We start from the raw sequence: 21,877 nt of genomic DNA on the forward strand, positions 1-21,877 counted from the left end.
GTCTGACCTTGTGTGCCACAGGCTTGGCGTTGGATTTTAACTTAATGGAGTGTTGGTAATCCTTGAGTGAACCCAGCTCATCGGAAAAGACGGGGAATTCATTGCATACCTCCATCCTTCTAACTGAGGGATCCACCAAAAGACACTGATCAGGACTGTTGGGATCTAGTTTGATGCCAAGTTCCCTTTGGTGTTTACACCCTAACAAGTTGGATCCCTTCTGGGTGATGTAGAACCTGTCCACCGTATTCCTGCCCTCAAACCCTATCTCCATGGTGGTCATGCCCAGCAAGGGTATGGGATCTCCACTGTAACCCCCTGGTTGGATGTCAGGGGGAAGTATGTTCTCTTGCCAGGAGGGAAAAAGTTGGGAGAATACCTTGGCGTCAACTAAGGTGTACGGGGAACAAGAATCTGCAAAAACAGTTACTGGTTTATTGTCCAGGGTGATATTGCAAGAATGAAATTTGGCAGTGTCATCAGTATCTTTGAGTTGAAAGATTAACTTAGTCTTGGTGGGCTATTCGTGCTCAATTGACAACACAGATTTGAAGCGTTGATCTCTGCAAACCCTGGTCAAATATCACCTTCTCCCACATTTATGGCAAATGACAGAATGGGCTTGGCATACAGGATTGTTAGCAAGGTGGCTCGGGCTCCCGCACCTATAACACTTGAGTTTGGTTCCAGGAGGGAAAGTATTAGCAGTCTTACTTTTAACATCTTTTCCTGTTTCGTGTTTGCTTATGGCATTAACCTCTGTGGATTTATCCCCCCCCCTTTTCATGGCAACCATGCAATCGGCTGTATGCTCAATCCCCACGGCTATGTCAATGGCCTCCTTGAGATCTGGGTTAGCTACAAGAAGTCTTTCCTGGATCTTAGGATTGTTGGTGCACCTAACCAACTGATCTCTAATAAGAGACTCTTGAAGAGATTCAAACTCGCAAGTGTTCGCTAGGAGCTTTAGAGCAGCAATGAAAGGCTTAACTTCCTCATTTTTCCCTTGTGTTCTTGAAAAGAACTTATGCCTCTCTAATACCACATTTATTTTCCTGCTGAAGTATTTTTCCAACTTGTTGACTGCTACGAGGTAAACATTTTCATCCTCATCGCTATCACTTTCCCTGTCAGCTGAAACAGATATGTCATCATAAACCTTACGGCCCTCGATCCCTAAGTTGTGCAATAGGGTGTGCAGTTTGCATAATGGAGAAAAACCATTGGGGGGGTTACAAAAACCTTTACTGCGGATTCATTTATTTTGTCATTTATGGATATGATACCACTGGGTTTGCGGGTTGGCCCTTGTGTTGTTTATATACCTATATCATGTATGACACCACTAGCCAATTCTGACTTTTTAAAACAACTGCATATTGCCTGCTGGGATTTAGCTGCCCGCATTGATAATGATCAAGGCGAAACATTGATTCTTAGTATGGAAAGTCCGGTGGATAAAAAAAAGACAGACTGAAGGTGTCACACATAACATGGCTCTACTTGGAACATATGTGATAATGCAAAAATACGAAAAAAATATAACTATATTAATGTTATTGATAGCAACACATAGATCTCAACTCTCACGCTGAAATGTTTGTTAACTTTGCATTGTAGTGCACCGGACTGAATGAAAGAGTGCAGGTTCCAATAGTAGTTACAAAGTTTAGTTGGTTCAGGCACAAGTCTAGATATCACTTTGCAGTTTGCAAGGTTTGATCCAGTTAGATATTTCAGTGGTTTGAATGGCTGCTGCAAAAGGAAGGTTTGTTAGTTGGTTATGTGGTGGTGGAGAGTAAGGGGCTGAACATCCAAAAATAGGTCATTTAAAAAAAACAAAATTAAAAAAATACATTGGTCCCTTAATTTTAATACAAAAAGCCCACCATGAACTCCTGTATCTTTGTATTTACTTTCTACTTGCCTAGGCTCGTCTTGCTGTGATTGGAAATTGAACAACAGCAACAGTTGTATACCTACCAAAGTCCTAAAGGGGCCATCAAATAAATGAAAAACTGGCACTCACTCCATTGTCACCAGCAAACTGGACTGCAGGAACACCTTATAAGCCGGATTCACCAAGTAACTCATAAGACTACAAACCCTCCTCAATTTCCCATGCAGTACACACATCACACCACACCACACCTCAGGGAGCTCAGCTGGCTAGTGATTCATAAACACACTGAGTACGAACTCCCCACTCACACATTTAAGGCACTACATAGCATAGGCCCCGCCTACTCAAACGATTGCATCTTAGTATGCCAATCAGCCAGATAGGCCTGCATTGCCAGTCTCCTACTCACACACATCCCCCGCAAACACAGACACAGATCCGGAGGCCAAGCCTTCTGTACATCATTCTTAAAACGTGGAATGATCTCCAACAACACATCAGATCCACCACTTATCTACTTGAGCACTGCAAGAAGCTGAATACCTGGTTCTTCTAATAAACCCCTGTCCTTGGCACTGCTAGGCTGACACACAATGTGAGTGCCAGGATACCTCTCCTTCACTCCCTGGGTGATAGTGTGCTTTACAAATATACATAACATAACAAGTCACGTGAGGTTTCAAAACTCAAGTATGCATCACTAAATAATGCTACATTCTAAAATACTTATTGCTGGTATTCATTGGCAGTGCAAGATTGTGTAAATAAAACTGTGTTTTTCCCTGCTCTGGATGGCCCTTAAACTTCTCATGCTCAAGGAGTGGCCCCTTCCCTCATACAACTAACGGATGCATCCAGGCTCTCAGATTTCTAAGCAGCTTACACCACTTTTACTTAAAATGTAAACATTTTAGAGCAGTCACTTAAGTGTTTTAGAAAATAACACACAACTCGACTTATAGTCATGAAGTCTATGGGCACCGGAACTGCAGAGATAGGCATCCCCACTTCTAGAACAGTGTGTCCCATGAGGCTAGAGGCAGCCCTGATTTACAAGTAGAAATAATCGTTGATGGCTCCTGTGCTGTATTTTTTTTAAATTAAATACCGTTGATTGCAAATAAAGTAATAAAATACAATGGGGCACATGCATCAAGCTAAAACGGGCCAATTCGCAGAATCAGCCCCTTTGCAACCGTTAATTAGCCCTTTAGGATGCATCAAGCCCAAAGCTATTCGCAAAATAGGTAATCGCAAAATGCTGAGATTACCTATTTTGCGAATGCAGTTAGGGAATCGCAATTTGCGATTCCCTAAATGCAATGCAAGAAGCATTCTCAGAATACGACTTTGCATAAAGGAATCGCAAATTACCATCAACTTCAAGTTGATGGTAATTTGCAATTCCTTAGAAAAATGCTCAAATTTGTATTTTTCGAAGTGCCATGTGGCGCACACACATGCCCTTGGGGCATATGTGTGCGCCTCATGTGCACACATGCCAATTTAGGGGGTGCATCAGGTTGGCCTTTTGGCCCCCTAGCACCATTGAAATTGCATTCGCAATTTGCGATTACCTATTTGGTAATCACAAATTGCGAATGGTTTCCCTTTCATTCCTATGGGCCTAGGCCCATAGGAATGAATAGGAAGGCATTCCCTATAGGGAATGTGTAGGAAGCGAAATTCATTTAGCAATTCCTACATGCATAAGGAATAGCGATTCCTTACAAATCGCTATTAAGGAATCACAATTCCTTATGTTGATGCATGTCCCCCAATATCTCCTGATTGTGATGCTAAATTCTTGGCAGCTCACAAGAACACATGGCTTTACCACATGAGGCGACTGATAAAGTTGCGGGCAGAAAGAAGTTACTTCTAAGCTAAACATCACTCAGACTAATCCTCAGATCCTGAGTGAGAATAAAGAAAATAATGAAAGACAAGAGTGACTGACAACACAACCAGTGAAGTAACAATAGCCCCCACAGCCCCTGAGGTGCGGGGAAGGACCACCAAGCTCCAGTGGACTCCCTCCGGCACTGTGCACAGGTGGCGGGCTCCTGGCCTGAGAGCTCCTAACTAGGTCCGGAATGTGGGGGACCCCTCCATGTGCTTTGCAGGGGGGCATCCTCAAGTTTCATTATGCCACTGAACACATCCTCTAAAAGAAGAGCGGTGTCTTCAGATTCTAAAATCTTTAGATGCAAGGAAATGATTGACAGCCAAGGTTCTTAATGCACTTACCAGAAGGACCATGTAGACTGTCTTGTCAACTCCAAATGTACCGCAGCACTCTGCCACTGTGTGTATGGGAAGACTAGGAGCATCATTTCATCTTACTCTTCCTTTTCAGGGCATTGTCAGGGCTCCTAGTACTCACACCCTGCGCGTGGCACGAGTTAAAACATGAGCTTAATGCTTGGACTTCATCTAAGATGCAAAGGATACGATTTGTATTATAAAGCCACGGAGTATGTCGTCACAGAGCTGTGGTCAGGGGATCATTAAAGCCACAAATAATGTGCATTATAACTTGGTGGTGAAAGAAACTGAATGCCAGTAAAATGTCAATTGAATCTTAAAAAGGTTTGAGATGGATTATTCAGTCAATTGAAGGATAATTCAAGTCATGTTGATCCTCTTTAGTTTATATAATAATCATACATTAAAATATTTGATTTTGTAGTCGTGGATATCACATATGATTTGAGAGGTAAAAGAGGCTTAGCCAGGTATTCATAGAAAAATGCAACAGACAAATAGATGACTTAAATTCACAGATACATTTTCCAAATAATGTTTTGCAGCATTTCATGTCGAAGTATAATTCATAAAATGTCTCATTAAACCAGTTGTGAAATAAGGCAAAGTATAAACATTTGTCAGTGGGAGTTTGCCCGCACTGAATACATTAACATACAATTAATGAACACTCCGATTCAGCACATCAGTGATGTCATTGCAGTTTTTATGCACCATTTGTTTCTGGTCACCGGTGACAGGTGCTCCATGCTTACATTTCCCTTGACTGCCATTTTTGAGGATCACATGGATTTACTGTTGTTCTAGAGTCTAGCAAGTATAAATTACAATGTATACTTACAGTGATAACAACTACTTACTCAATAATAGTTTTTGATAGTTGTGTTTTCAAATAAATGCCTGTCAGCTCTAAAAAACACATATCATCTTATGCAAAGTAATCCAAAGAAAGGGGAAGCTAGTCTTTTTTAGTCAAAATATAAAACGGTATGCATAAAATTATATTTATTTGCCTTCTCTGCATGCCTTTGCAGTAGCAAACCATATGTTATCTACAGCTTCTTTGCCATAGTCTGCCATTGTTAACAGATGCCTCCCGCTTGTTTTTGCTGTGGTCAGGATATATTCCTCATTTTCTGGATATAGATGAACACTATATTTGCCAATCACGAGTGACTGTGCAAATCGACACTTGACCAATAAAAAAAGGGCATCTCTCTCCGCCGGATTCAGCGGCAATATACTTTCAAATCCTGCCAGAACATACCCGCCAGCCTTCAGTGGCTCTTGACTTTCAACCATTGTGTACATGATTGATAGTGCCACTTCAAACACATAATAACCATAGCTCACGTCGTTAAAGTCCAAAATACCAGATATCCTATAGGTTTCTTGTATTTTGCCAAATAATTCCTTGCTTGTTTCTTGTAATAATATATTGTAGCCATTCAGATCTCCATGATTCATGCCTAAAAGTGAAAAATATAAAAAAACACGTTAATATTACATATTTATAATGTGTTCTGAATCAACGATTCGTTGTCGAAAACAACCTCAACATGAAAAACATTAACATAGTACACTGGCAAAAATCACAAACAGAAACGTGCTGTCTTAGCTTACTACTAATTACCGCTGTTGCATATTCACACGTGGGCTGATTTAAATCTTGACGGTCTTCCTGCCGTCCCGCCTTGTGGACAGTCCCAAGTACTCCGCCAAGTTGACGGTCTTTCACCCACCATATCTTGATGAATGCAGGCTGACTCGCAGCCCGCATGGACAGTGTTTCCGAGCCACGGTTGCGGCTCATCACCGCTGATGCAGCAGACTCCAATACTGGCAGACAGTACTCCATCGCCGTCAGGGCGACGTGTTCCCACTGAGTAGATATAGATTTCACAGTTGTGCTGGCGGTATCCTATCGGCAGTTTCCTGACGAGGGAGTCCCTCGAGGTATGTGCTCAACAATGCACCATCACTATGGCGATTGGATGGATGCTAGTATAACACACCTGATATCCATTGGCCAAATGGAAACACCTGCATAGCACACTATAAAACACACTCTATTTCTGACCATGATCCTTTGCCATTCCACTGCACCTCAACATTTTCCAGCAGACCTTTTGCCAGTTGATGAGGTTATTTTGTTGCCTTTCCCTGTCGTGTGTCCCTTTATCTTTCATTTAATATTCTGTGGTTAATTGTTTTACTTCTTCATATTTCTTTGCACAATGCCGGGCCCCAGAAATCCCTGTTTTACTGAGGGAGAATTGTCAGTCATGGTGGATGAAATCATAAGAGATTAGCCACAATTATTTGCAGCCCAAGTCCAAAATACACTCCTAACTCAGAAAAGGCAGTTGTGGGCCAGACTAGTCAACAGAGTGAATGCCGTAGCAAACAACGTGCGCACACAGGAGGATATTAGGAAGAGATGGAATGACCTGCGGGGGGGGAGGGTGCGTTCCCTGGCCTCCAAGTGTCACTTGTAGGCCCAGGGGACTGGTGGTGGTTCTCAAAGGACCCCCTTACAACACTCATACCTTGGGAGGGGAGAATCTTGCAAATCCTACATCCTGAAGGCTTGACAGGAATACCTGGTAGAGCGGAGTCTAGTAAGTTACACTTTACTTAGCTCACTAGACCTCAATGTCTTGTTTGTTCTCAACACAGCTGTTGCCAATGTGTTCTGCACATATTTTACTAACATAAAAACCTCAAAGTATCTGTATCAGATCACTTGGATTGTTTGTGTGAATGTATTGTGTTGCATCTAAGATGATAGGAGTCAATCTCAATTACACTTTACATGATGTATGGTGCCTGTAAGTGCTACAACACCAAATAACCCATTACACATATATATGTCATATTGTAAGTGTCTGTCACATTTCAACTGCATATTTTCCACAGGTATGTTCTACTAACCATTTTGCCAGTGTTGTGAAGTTGTCTTTGAAATAACTACAACTGCCTTGATGCCCTGTTTCTGTTTTGTCAAAAGAATATTGCTATGTCATATTTAGGGGTGGGCGGAAGTTGCGAAATTAACTTTCGCAAATTATCGCGAAAATGTTTAAAATTATCGCAAACAAGCGGAAATATCGCGAAGATGCGGAAGTTTTTTTCCGGCATGTTCGCGAGATTTTCTGCATGGTTGCGGGTCGCCAACTTACCCATGTGGTTGCTTGCGGGCGCGGCCATCTTGTTTTGAGTTGTCTCGCGCTGCATGATCGCGAGAAGAAAGACGTGATCGCGCGACGCATGACGTCACTGCGGGCGTGAACTGTCGCGAGACAGCGCAAATGGCTAAAAACAATACAACATCTCATGGAGAACGCGACCGGATCAAGAAAACTTGTCGGCGAACGCAGGTATTCAGGTAAGGCGATCGCGCGCGCGCGAGAATGTATTATTTTACAGCGCGAGCAAGAAACAAATTATTGCCAAGCTGCGGAAAATGGAATTTTTGAAATTTTCGCACTCTCCGCGGAACGCGAAAATGTCAAATTATCGCAATTTCCGCGAACGGAACGAAATTTTCACCCAGGCCTAGTCATATTGCTCATTCTCTTGTGTCTAACATATTTCCACCTTTGGTATGGTGTCATGTAGTGATCAATCCCTATTCAATGCTCTCTTTTGAAAATGGCTTGTGTTGTTTCCTGAATGCTGTCCTGTTCTTCTCAACCAATTGAATAGATGCCATGACTTTCACAAAGCAAACTGTGTTGACCCACAATTTGTAAGGTATAAACATTACCATGTAGAATAAAAGTGGGAATGACAAAAATTGACTCTGCATTGTTCACATGATGGCTAATGCCAAACATCTATCCAAGTTGTGTAAATGTCTATTTTGAAGTCAGCTAGGACTTGGAATTGTCAATTACACATTTCACTTCCCTACTGTTTAGGATTGAATGGTTGGGAGATATTAGATATACTTCCTAATCAATTCATAAACATTTCAGGACATCTTGATACCTGCTTATTTGAAGTTGTATTATTTGAAATTGCAAAGGTATGTCTAATAACACTGAAAGCTATTATCACAATAATCTCTACCTTCTTCTAGGTATCTACATTGTTTATCTCTAAATATTTTGATGTATAATCCACACTTTTACATATAAAAATGTTCTACATTTCTCAATAGGTCTAACTCCCAGAACATGTGGACAGGAATCTGCCACTGAAGAGACCTCCACTCCAGCTCAGGATCAAGCCTTCAGTGAGGACAACACTTCTGGTAATCTGATGATGAGGATCCTGGTCCATCCAATCAGCATGGACAGGCTGCTCCAGTGAGTCTCACTGGACCCACACAACACCTACCACCTCAGCTAACCGTCGCCTCCACTTGCTGTGTTCCTTCCACTGTCACATCAATCATATTCCTCCCAGTCCTGGGTAATGTTAAAACCACAGCACTACCAGATCCACCTCACCCAGTACCCAGTCGGACTGGGCACACTAGGTCAAGGTCGCAGGGTAGTGGGGTTAGTGGTCGTGGGAGGGATTCTGTGGGCCGCCATAGTGAGGCCACTGGGGTCACTCTTACCCAGACAACCATCGACCAAGTCTTGGGAGGCTATCATCAGTCCCAAGACATGAAGGGCCATTTACTCACCGAGCTCCCGGAGATGAAACAGCTGCAGAGGGAGCTCAATGATCAGATGGAGGCTCACAACTCCAATATGGGCACTCTGACTGGGGTGTTGAAGTACATTTACACCTATAAGTGATGGCCTTTCCCAGCACCATCTGCCCCTTTCTGTGGTCTTAAAACTTCTGGCCCATCTACCTACATCTTCCACAGCCACAAGAAGTGAGGCCCTGCCACCAGAAGAACCACCTGCAGCAAACCTAGGCCCTGCAACTGTGCATCCCCCTAAACCGCAGGAGGGAACATCCACCTAGATTATCAGGAGCGATACCAAAGGGGATGATGAACGGAGCATTTGAGCAAATCAAACACTCACCCCCAGTCAACTGATCTGGGTTTAATCCATCATCATTCTTTAGCTCACTCCACCACCCCAGTTCAGACATGGCCATATGCAAATCAGTCTGACCCTGTGCCTCCTGGGAACAGTCCAGCCCGAACTGCCAAGCCATGTCTTCCCTGGACCGGAAACAAGCATCCTGGGACCGGTTTCGGGTTCATAACCCTCATCAGCCAGGCTATCTTGAATCCAGTGGCAAAGTGAGCAAGGGACCCACGTCTGGGCTTACCCTGCCAACTAAGGGCGAACAAAGCGATACTAAAGGGGATTATGGACGGAGCGTTTGAGCAAATCAAACACTCACCCCCAGTCAACTGATCTGGGTTTAATCCATCATCATTCTTTAGCTCACTCCACCACCGCAGTTCAGACATGGCCATATGCAAATCAGTCTGACCCTGTGCCTCATGGGAACAGTCCAGCCCTTCTCCATTATATTACCTTGGCCTGGCCCCGGGGAGGTGGTGGTCCCCGGGCTGATATCAGCAATGGGGAGGGGGCTGTGTGCGCCCCCTCCTCCGCATCAGGCAAGTTCAAATTTGTCAAGAAAGTTCTGCAAGTCTCAGCAGGATACTCAACAGCCATCTGACACGATCAGCGTGTACGTGAGCCAGTCAGTGTACCAGTTCCCCTCTGTCCGATTATTTAGGCAATATTATACTCTTAACGTTCCGGGGGTGACACCTCCTGGAGTCACCTCATCTGATCAGACCACTCAGTTCATTGATCAGTTCGTATAGAATGAGTGTCAGGCAACATAAAGCAGACACAAAATATAGAGAAATAGGTGGGACAATTACGCAGTCATTAGGTAATCCAATAAGTGAAACATCAAAACAATGCCTCTTTAGCAAGAGAACATAAGTGAATTTAGGAGGACAGATTCCCAGGCAGCTGTTCAGGATTGTAACAAAAAATGTAGCAAGATGTCTTGTAGAGTACATGAGAATTTAGGAAAGAAAACACTGTTTCTAGTTATTGGTTATCAGGAGGAATTCTCTCACGAGCAGTAGACTCAGCAAGTCAAGGAAATTCTATATATTCATTCAGGCCCACATCAAATTGAGCTAATTTAACAAACAATATATATGATTATTGGACATACATTCATAGGAAACATAAAGATCTCATGATTCTGGTATAACTATGATGCACTTGAAATCATTTAGTATGGTTACAAATAACACGTGTCAGTATGGTACACTATTACTTTTTGTATGTACTAACATGTAAAACTATTTCAAATCAAAATATTGGAAATTTGTTTTAGGTGTTTAACATTAGTACAGGTGTGAAATGCAATCTCTGAAAGTTTCATGGATGTATCATTAATTTGGAATGTGTAGCCCCTATTTTTCCTTTGTCATTTTGTTGCACACTTCTACACACACAAGGTTAGATTTTAATAGAATACAGCATCATAATCAGGTTAAATATTATTATTTGACTAATTCTCATTAGTCATACATACATATAAATGAAAATAAAGAATGATTAGAGATAAACTCCATAACACGAGGGTTCACATTTACACATTTCTAGTACACGTTAATGGAAAATATAGTACTTTGTCAATTATTAAATAACAGTCTAAATTATTTACACAAATGATTTCATCTACTCTATACAGCTTCTCTGCATGCTTTTACAATGCAGTAACTAAAAATTGTGCAGTAACTAGAAATTGTCTTATAATATTTTCTTGAACGTGTAATTCAATAGCTGGGTATGATGGCTCGGTGGACTAATGCATTCATTACAGGGGCCTGTGTTCAATCACATGGTCACAGGTTCAAATCCTCAGCCTTTTGTCTATTTGTGGTCGATAAAATGAGTACCATTGCACCAAGATGCCCTGTTGCTGGGGTGAACGTGCGCTTTACACAAATACACATGTTATGTTAGTTGGTGCACGTTTATTATTGTCTCTCAGAAATGTCTTAATTTGGTTTCTCATATCATTAAAAGTTTAAATGTGGTCCCCTCTCCGACAAAAAAAGTTATATTATATATATATATGTATATATATATTCACTGAAAAAACCATAGGTTTCACACACGTTATAGTTAGGAATTAGCATTTAAAAAACCTTGCAAATTCACTTTAAAAACCATAGGTTTCACACATGTTATAGTTAGGTGGATATTTCACTCGTAAAAAACCAATGAAATTCCCCTGTTATAGTTAGTTCAGATAACTATAACTCGCGCGCCCGCAATCCACTGCTCATGACGTCACATATTACATCACTCCTGACATGGTCAGTGGCATCACTCATGACATCACTGATGACATCATCCTTGTGATAGAGTGGCGGTCGCGCGAGTCATAGTTATCTGAACTAACTATAACGGGGGAATTTTCTTGGTTTTTTACGAGTGAAATATCCACCTAACTATAACATGTGTGAAACCTATGGTTTTTTAAGTGAATTTGCAAGGTTTTTTAAATGCTAATTCCTTACTATAACGTGTGTGAAACCTATGGTTTTTTCAGTGAATTTGTACGGTTTTTTAAATGCTAATTTATTTATGTATTATTATTTTTTTTATATATTTATTTTACAATAAACAACGTATTAATTTTTTTTTTTTTTTTTTTGGTTTTTCACCGTGCGCGCACCCCCACGATTTTTAAAAAAAAAAATTACAACATTTTCTTCTGCCTTCGGGGTCCTTCAGGGACCCCCTGACAAAGGCTAGGGGGTCAGGAACTCTCTACCCTGCCCCCTTTTCACGTTCGCCACCTTCCTTTTTCACTCTCGCACTGAAAACAAACAAAATGGCGGCCGACACTTCCTGATTTCGACCGATTCGAACGTTGACTAACATGTAACCACCAATCAGAATTACGCTTGCGCACGTTAGGGTGCTCGCACGGTGCGCGCTTATAGATATTTATATGCTTTTAAATGCTATTTTCTCAGGAACTACTGAACAGATTGACACCAGACCTGCAAAAGGCACTTCCCTGACCTGAGGACTACCTCTCTGCCAAATTTCAAGTAATTCTATTCAGCCGTTCGGGCTGTACCTTCGACTAAAGGTCCTATGGAAAAATGCATGGGGAAAACGCGTTTTGGGACCCCCCTTTTTTCTCGGCCCCCGCTTGACGAATCACCCCGAGATTTTCAGGGTAGGAGCTGAACGGAGCGCCCCATTAGTTTTGAAAATTTCGCGAGGATTCGTCAACCGGCGCCAAAGTTATTCAAAATAGAATTTTCAGATTTCCTATGGAAACTCGGTCCTAACTATAACTATCTACTGGCGACCGCCAGTAGATAATATATATACACACATTTACATATATATATTCATACGCCGTATGATGAGGGACTCATCATACGGCGGAACACAAACTCCCCAAACGCCATTCTCGGGAAATTTTCTTTCACCTTTTTTATTTCTTCTTCATTTGATATGTTTCAATGAATATGATTCCGCAGGATTATACAAGTCAAAACTCATATCTCATGCTGACCCGTTTTGGCTTCCGCCTTCTACTTCTACATGTATATATATATTTTTTTGTTGTTGTTTTTTGGGGTAGGGGACAAAGGTCACAGTGATGTTATAATTATGTGCTGAAATAACGAAAAACCACTGAAATTTACAAGTTATAGTCCACTGACCTAACCGGCATATGGAAAAAGGTGATGTTTAACAGTAATAGTGTAAATTTTTGGGAAGAATGTAAAATAAGGAAATGTTAAATATTAGTAGCTGGGGGTATGTGATGATCACAGAATACACAAAGAAGTAGTAGTAAATGGAAAGAAGGCAAAACGCTGTGAACCAAGCAAACAATGTTACGGCCGGTATGGTATGTCAGCCTGAAAAGGTAAAGAGCGTTGTGAATCGAAGTCTGGAAGGAAGAATTTGACTGTTTCTGCAACAAGATTAATATGGAAAGAGGAACACGATTGCAATTTTGAGATAATTAAAAGAAGACTGTTAGTTGCAGGTGACTCATGTTAAAAAGAATGCTGAAGGCATGCTAGTATTATTCATAGTAACCAAGGAAACAAGTCTCTGCAAATTGGAAATGCACCATTATGGTTTTCAAGTGAAGTGGCATGCATATTGCAAGACAGTCATGGTGGTCAAAAGAGGACTTGGTGTTGCATAGAATAACGAAGGAAAGAAGTGAAGGAAAGGCAGCGCCATGTCATAGAAAGCGTTGCAAGGACTAGGGCAGATCTTGATTCTGTTGAGGAAAAATAACGAAGTTGTGAAATCATAGGGATAATAAAGGTCTATCATATATTGGTACAAATTGTCATCTGACAAGATAATTGGCAAAGATATAGTGTTGGCAGTAAGCAAAAAAAAAGCCAATTGTAATAATTGTATAAAAAGAAAAAACCTTTGCCATTTTGGGGAGAAAATGCGTAAAGATGAGGGCTGGATTTGTAAAACAGAGAAAATAGTACAGAGATATTTGCTAGGACTATGTAATAAAGAGGAGATATTTATATAAGCATAGTTGCAATGAAAATAGTAATTAACTTGTTAACATTCTGGGAGATGTTGTGACCAGCATAATAGTACAAAGCTAATGGTCAAAGAATAGTGCACATTTGTCAATCTTGAAGGGTTAAAGCGATATTCAATGACTTAGAGAGCAACATAAGAGTTACAATAGTGCTGGGTAGGCGTGGGAAAAAATAACATAAGACAAAAACTACAATGATAAACGTTAGTACTTTGTAGATTCTTCCATGAAGATGTCATAACCTACTTTGAAGTTACAAAAACATTGAAACCTCTTGTACAGCTATAGCATTATTGATGACAGTTAATTAGAAATAGTGTACAAGCATATATCAAATATAGCATGGTAGAAGATCAAATGAATGTGTAGTAGCCAAAAAGGAGTTAGATGTTGCATAACACAACAGTAGGGTAGTGCAGACCTTATTTAGTATTTTACAGAGATAAGCCTATGTGACTATCAGGTGGAGAAGATTCCTATTGTTGGAATATGGACAACCTGGTGAAAAAGTTACATAAAAGGTCAATCCTATATTAGAAAGTGATGCAATTTATGAGCCTGGTTCATTTCTGTGTCCACTTCACACAGTTTAATAATCCACGTCGGTCTTACTTATTTCACCTCTGTTGTTATTATTATTGCGATTACCCGAAGGTGTCCTGGTGCTACGTTAAGGTATTTAACTTTGCTTATCTGACTTTTAGAACAGATTGATAGATGAGGGATATTCACTGGCTATTTAAAATATTTAGTAAAAAGGGGAGCTTTAAAAGTTTACAAAACTTTAAAATATTAGTTTCTGAACGTAGTTTGATCGGCAAATTGTTCTAGGAATGCTTTTGGTTATTTCTAGTGCATAGAATGTAGGTGAGATATAAGGTCAAGAGTAGAATATGTGTTGTTGTGATGTGATGCCAGTGGGTAGGACTCTTCATGATTTCTTTTTTCTTGAAACATTTTATTGGTGATTTTGCATTAAGTGCATACATCAACCACCCAAGAAGTGCCATACATAGGAAGTCAATTCATTTAAGTTGTTGAATAATGCATAGATAGGAAAAAAGAAATGAACATCCTAAGTCTTGACAGAGATCAACTAGCAAGCAGCTTCTTGGGGACATCAGTGTGCCCCTCACGTTCTCCAGATAACATACAACAACCTCTGGATACAGGGGCCCCCTTATCTGCTCTGTACCCCCCTCCTCCCCACCATTGGTGCTCAGGCCCATTCCGGATCCCTCAGAAAGCAGAGGCCACCTCATTTCTGAACAGGTGGTTCTATGTGCATATGTAATTACCTTGTAGTGCAACCCAAACTTCAGGGTATACTAGGATCTCAGGCCATCCATAGGGTATCCCTTGAGGGTAACCCCAAGTCCATTTCTGTTACTTTCATTAGGGGGTACCCAGCAGCTCATGAGGGAAAGGTAGGGCTGGGTGCTGGAGCTCATCTATCAACGCCTCCCACGCCCCGGTCACTTCCATCGATCAAAAGCCTCTCTTGACCTCCAGGAGCAGCACCTCACTCTTGTAACCCACCCATCTCAGCAACTCTTTTTTCCAGTACACCAATCGGGGACTTAGTGCTTTCCAGTTCCTAGTAATCTCTCTCTTAGCTAGGAGAAAAGCTAAATCCTGAAACCAACTTGCAACTTTATTCTTAGCCGTGTGTGGGAACCAGCTTAAGAGACAATGATCCGGAGTACACAGGATTTCCCTCCCAATGAGCTCGGCTAAAACCCCAGCCATCTCCTCCCAATATTTTCAGAGTTCCGGGCATTCCTAAAACATATAGAGGAACTCTGCCCCTACTTCCCCGCACCTCGGGCATTTCGCCTCGCCTATCACAAAGTGTGTGTTAATCGTCCCAGGGTAAGGCATGCCCCAGTGCCTAATTTGAGCCTGAGCTTTCCGGTACTCAGCACTGGCACCTAATCCTCGGCACTGGTGCTTATAGCACTAGTTAAGCACACACTTATTTAAAAGGCACATGATTTTCCCCAGACTCACAGGATGTTGAGCCACGCCAAGACTCAAACCGGGTTCTCCAGCTCTGAAATCGGCAGCTCTACCCATTAGGCCAAGTCCTCTCCAGGTGAATAAGTGCAGGAGCTCTAGTTAGGAGGCAGTTTGCACCAGCACATTTCTCCTGTTAGTGCTGCCTCCTAAGGAGAGCCCAGGCACTTTTTTATTTTACAAATAAACCCCTGGTATGCCCGATGAAGTACATAAAAATTAATAAACTAAAACTTTGCATTTCGGGACACTTTAGGTATATGTTCCAAAATGGATGCCCAATCTTTCTCCATTATGGGCACCCCCAGAGCCTCCGCCCATGTGGCACTAAGATTATCTAGAGGTAAAAGTGTGTCACCCCTTAGTATTTTCTATAGACATGTGACAGTTTTAAAGGTCCCCGACGGGGTGACCAAGTATTGACAGCTTTTTGCATGTGGTGGTTCTGCCATGCCCGTCCCCAGTGCCTGAGAACTGCTATCATCACCACACAATAAAGAAAAAAATAGCCCTGTGGTAAGTCCTATTATGATTTGAACTCCTCAAATGGAAGCAGCATCTCAGCGGAAAAGAGGGTCTCCCACTGATGCTGCTTGTTGCCACCCAGTCTGTCAGGCCTCGCCAATCCCCACCGTGTGGTAGCACATCAAGAAATCCCAGTAGCGGCGGTGGTCCCCCATTAGGACAGAGGAGCATCGCACCCCTGCTGCCAGTGCAGTACAAATGAAAAATAAAATGGTAATAAAATGAATTGCTGTTTTATTTTTCAGTGTTTGGGGATGGGACTGCTGCTTACTGGCAGCAGAGGAGTGGTGCTCACTCCACCAGTATACACTGTGCAAGTCCTTTTGGCCGGCCGTCTTCCGACGGCCAGCCTGAGTTGCGCAATGTAAACCTCTCCACCTAGCTGTCTCAGACAGCTGGGTGGAGAGCAGGCACATGCCTCCTGTCCCTGCTGGAGCATCGAGGCAACTCGCTCCAGCCAATCATGGTGCTGCCGTCATGCTGATCATCTGCAGTATGAGTGCAAAAACAACAGTTGATGGACAGAATGCAGAACAATGTCATACATTCACCCCAGTACAGAGGTCTGGGCCTAAATCCATCGTTTTTTTGCTCACCATGCCATTCCAGTTTGAACCCAGCCATATGCAAATCAGTCTTGACCCTGTGCCTCATGGGAACAGTCCAGCCCGAACTGCCAAGCCAGGTCCTCCCTGGACTGGAAACAAGCATCCTAGGACCGGTTTCAGGGTTTCACCGCTCTTCAGCCAGGATAGCTTGATTCCAGTGGCATGGCAAGCACAGGACTCACCTCTGAGCATACCCGTCCCACTCAGGGTGAAAAATGCAAAAACAACAGTTGATGGACAGAATGCAGAACAATGTCATACATTCACCCCAGTACAGACATCTGGGCCTAAATCCATAGTTTTTTTGCTCACCATGCCATTCCAGTTTGAACCCAGCCATATGCAAATCTGTCTTGACCCTGTGCCTCATGGGAACAGTCCAGCCCGAACTGCCAAGCCAGGTCCTCCCTGGACTGGAAACAAGCATCCTAGGACCGGTTTCGGGGTTTCACCCCTCTACAGCCAGGATAGCTTGATTCCAGTGGCATGGAGAGCACGGGACTCACGTCTGAGCATACCCGTCCCACTTGGGGTGACAAATGCAAACACAACAGTTGATGGACAGAATGCAGAACAATGTCATACATTCACCCCAATACAGAGATCTGGGCCTAAATCCATCGTTTTTTTGCTCACCATGCCATTCCAGTTTGAACCCAGCCATATGCAAATCAGTCTTGACCCTGTGTCCAGACGTGGGTCCCTTGCTCACTTTGCCACTGATTCAAGATAACCTGGCTGATGAGGGTTATGAACCCGAAACCGGTCCCAGGATGCTTGTTTCCGGTCCAGGGAAAACATGGCTTAGCAGTTCGGGTTGGACTGTTCCCATAAGGCACAGGTTCAGACTGATTTGCATATGGCCGTGTCTGAACTGGGGTGGTGGAGTGAGCTAAAGAATGATGATGGATTAAACCGAGATCAGTTGACTGGGGATGAGTGTTTGATTTGCTCAAACGCTCCATCCATCATCCTCTTTGGTGTCGCTTTGTTCGCCCTAAGTTGGCAGGGTATGCCCAGACGTGGGTCTCTTGCTCACTTTGCCACTGGATTCAAGAGAGCCTGGCTGATGAGGGTTATGAACCCGAAACCGGTCCCAGGATGCTTGCTTCCGGTCCAGGGAAGACATGGCTTGGCAGTTCGGGCTGGACTGTTCCCATAAGGCACAGGTTCAGACTGATTTGCATATGGCCGTGTCTGAACTGGGGTGGTGGAGTGAGCTAAAGAATGATGATGGATTAAACCGAGATCAGTTGACTGGGGATGAGTGTTTCATTTGCTCAAACGCTCCATCCATCATCCTCTTTGGTGTCGCTTTGTTCGCCCTAAGTTGGCAGGGTATGCCCAGACGTGGGTCCCTTGCTCACTTTGCCACTGGATTCGAGATAGCCTGGCTGATGAGGGTTATGAACCCGAAACAAGTCCCAGGATGCTTGTTTCCCGTCCAGGGAAGACATGGCTTGGCAGTTCGGGCTCGACTGTTCCCATGAGGCACAGGGTCAGACTGATTTGTATATGGCCGTGTCGGAACTGGGGTGGTGGAGTGAGCTAAAGAATGATGATGGATTAAACCCAGATCAGTTGACTGGGGGTGAGTGTTTGATTTGCTCATACGCTCCGTCCATCATCCTCTTTTGTATCAATCTGCAGTATGAAAGCAGCTTTGGGACTTGCAGAAGGGGGTTGCCTGAGGCTCCCTGAGGTGTGCCTTTGTGCTGACTGCAGAAGAAAGAAGAAAATGCAGAGCGGATTGCGGACAAGTAATTTTTTTTATTTATTATCCCTGTGCCCCTTACACCCAGGTTTGTCTTTTGCCCCCCACGCCTACCAGTGTTGAGGGTCACGGCCCACCACTGCCCAGTAGGATATCTGGGGAATATGGGAATTTCACCCGTGCCCTCTGCAGGCTCTGCACTCAGCACCGCCACAGAACCTGAAATTCCATGGTGCTGTCTGGGCAAGGAGGGCGAAGTCCTAGCACCACCCTAATCAGTTCAGGAAGATCCGACACAAAATGGCCCAGGGCCCTCTCAGGAGTGAGTCTGCTCGCCATCCACTGAAGATGTGCCGCGATATATTAGGTGGCAAAGTCGGGAATGGCTAAACCTACATCCTCTCTCGACCTCTGAAGGGTATGTAGAGCCACCCTCCTGCAGCCCAATCCCCAATAAAACCTGAGACGAGTGTGTCAATCTCCCGGAAAGCCACCCTAGGTATCCACACCGAGAGCACCACGAAAAGGAATAGGGAACGGGGGGAGAGCCAATATCTTTAGTAGTGCTACGTAGCCTGACACGGATAGGAGGAGTGTAGACCAAAACTCAGTGCTAGAGAAAAGAGTCCGCAGAACCCTCCCCACATTACCCTCTAGCAAGTCCATGGGATCATGATACACCTGAGCCCCAAGGAAGGGCAAACATCTGGACTCCCACTGTAAACCCCCGAAGCTGGAGCTCTATGACTGCCAGATTTGGAAAAATGCAGGACTTCTGCCAATTAACGCAAAAGCCCAAGAGGGACCCAAAACGCTCTATTAATTGGTGGGCTCCAATCAGCTTCCTCCCCGCGTAATGCAGAAATAGCAAAAGGTCATCCGCGTACAATGCGATGTAATGTATCTGTGGGCCGATTGTTGGTGACAGCTGGCAGCCCTGCCAAGTACCACGCTCCAGGCTGTAACCACTCGAGATAACTTGGCCCGTCCGAATTCTGGCCTAGGGTTCCGTATACAGTAGTGTTGTCCAGGTTATAAAGCCCTGGCCCAGCGGTAGGTGTCCTCATGATTTCATATGGCTCCGATATGTTCTTGTATGCATTCTTTGAGACACATTACTGCCTACGTAAATTAATGAACAGTGACAGATAATGAGGCCAGTTACAAATTTGCTGTTACAATTAATTAAATCCAATATTTTGTGTTCCTTGTTGCCCTTGAACTAGAACTCCTGTGCTCTTTCCATAGGATAATGACCCATGTTGCAGATGTCACATTTATAGAAACCCAAAACCTTTGGAGTTAGCCAAGAGATGGGTCTTGTGTTAGTGGTAGGCTGTAAAAAAGTGTGCCCCGTTTATCTCAAAATGTTTTTCCTCTTTTATAGGCTAAATTGGTTTGCAAGAAATTACACTTTGTAGGGTGCTATCCACGGACAAAACGATTTTAGTGTCCGACTTGGTTAAAATATCTGTGTCGTACTCACTCACTAAAATCCGTGATCCCATTTGTTCTTGCTGAAAGATTACATCATCACTATCATTTCCCCAAAGTCTAGTAATTTCCCCTAGGGGGGTTGATCATATTTGGAACTTGGAATGTGCACTTGCAGCTCATAGGATAGTGTTGAGCAGTGCTGGTACTACTGAAACTCTTTGGTGTGCTCTCGACAATCCTTTTGTATTCTGAGTGAGGTTTTATCCATCACTCAAGCTGCACCTCTTTGGTACCAAGGTGCTGCCTGATGAAGCACCCATGTTCTTCTTTAATATCTCTTATTTGCTTTGTTCACTTACGTATAGCGGGTAGATTGAAGTGGCCTCATTCTAATGTGGAGGTCCAGGGCCGGCTTTAGCACTGGTGTAGCAATGTTTGTTGGCGCCCACCATGGGTGCCCCCCACAGATTCCCTCACTACCACCCTTTAATAGTGCCCCCTCAAGTCTCCATAACCACTCTCTCTCAGATATATTTAATTAGTTATATAGTGCCACCTATACCAGTGTAAGGTGTCAGGGCACTTAACATCACACACACAGATACATTACACATAGACAATCAATCATATGCGTGCAAATCAGTGTATAGGAAATGTTACATTAGCCAGAAGACTACAAGGTGAGTCACATGTCATCCATACTGGTAGACAGTATAGTTTAAGAGTACTTGGTCTGGAGAGGCACAGACTCAGAATTTAAAACATAACCCCAGGGTTGGAGGTTACATTTAATAATTAGGATTTTCTTTTACCGAAATTAACCCTTTTTGAAACATTGGAATAATGAAAGACGCAGGAAAACATCATAATGCTCTAATCTATACCTTGACTGTTTGCATGCAGCTCTTGAATGACAGTTTTTAGCTCACTGTTCCATGTTAGGATTTTAACATCTACACTGCTAGTAACCAAAGGATCTCTCTGACAAAAGCACTGACCTATTTAAACTATCTGCACTTTGTGATTGGCATGGTTCACATTCTTTGCAGCAGGCACATTAACACTCTGTGCTACCAAAAAATGAGATAATACTTCCACAAGACAAAACTCCTTCTCTCTCCAGGAAGAACATTAATCACCAGAGTTACCTTGACATTTTTATTGTTGTATGAAAATTGCAGGAGGCCAGCAATGCAGCAACGGGTCCTTCCAACGATCCTTCCAAACACGGCACCCCCTCGAAAAGTCAGCACCTGGTGCGGTGGCACCGGCCGCACCGCCCTAGGGCCAGCCCTGTGGACGTCCATGGATTACCCAAGGAAACAATGAGCTCAAAGAGCTGCCACATCCTGATTTGAATGAACTACATTCCATATATGTATGTGCTTGTATTCTTTCATGCCCCCTTTGGTTTAGTTGTTGCTGAGTAAGGGAAGTTGTAAGCCATATTGAAAACTTTACATATATATTTTGTAGTAACTTTGCCCATTTCACCCTTGCCCCTTTTGTGCCTTTCCTTCTTTCCTTGGCTCCTCCCAACCTTTTCTCCCACCCCATGGTTTGGTCCACCTGACTAGAGTAGAATGTTAGAGAATGTTGAGAGTTGGTGCTGTGAAACCTTTCCTGTGGGGTACTTCTGAGCAATGTGCTCCTGGGGGGTACTTCAAGCAAAGTATCTGACACACAATCTTAGCTTCCATCAACCTTAGTGTATTCTTTGAAAGACCTTTAACTATCAGAGGCTGCAGATACACAGATGTTAAGGATTATCTGACAATTATAACCAGTCTTCTCTGCCAAACTGTTTTGTGGATAAGAGGTACCGCGTGTCATGCGCTCTTACATGTCCAGGACAGAATTACCTTACTATCTCCAGGAGACCACTTTGTGCTTACA

General features: G+C 43.2%; 1 protein-coding gene across 1 annotated transcript in view; it reads right to left on the reverse strand.

Annotated features, from left to right (window-relative positions):
- Positions 1 to 5,176: 5,176 nt before the first annotated feature.
- Positions 5,177 to 21,877, reverse strand: part of LOC146859953 (hydroxylysine kinase-like) — a 110,148-nt gene continuing 93,447 nt past the window's right edge. The window contains exon 4 of the mRNA XM_085646304.1: positions 5,177 to 5,640. Within this exon, the coding sequence (XP_085502430.1) occupies positions 5,177 to 5,640 (464 nt within the window). The remainder of the gene's footprint in view (positions 5,641 to 21,877) is intronic.

This window comes from Triturus cristatus, chromosome 3_1, assembly GCF_964204655.1.
Source record: "Triturus cristatus chromosome 3_1, aTriCri1.1, whole genome shotgun sequence".
Lineage (NCBI taxonomy): Eukaryota > Metazoa > Chordata > Amphibia > Caudata > Salamandridae > Triturus > Triturus cristatus.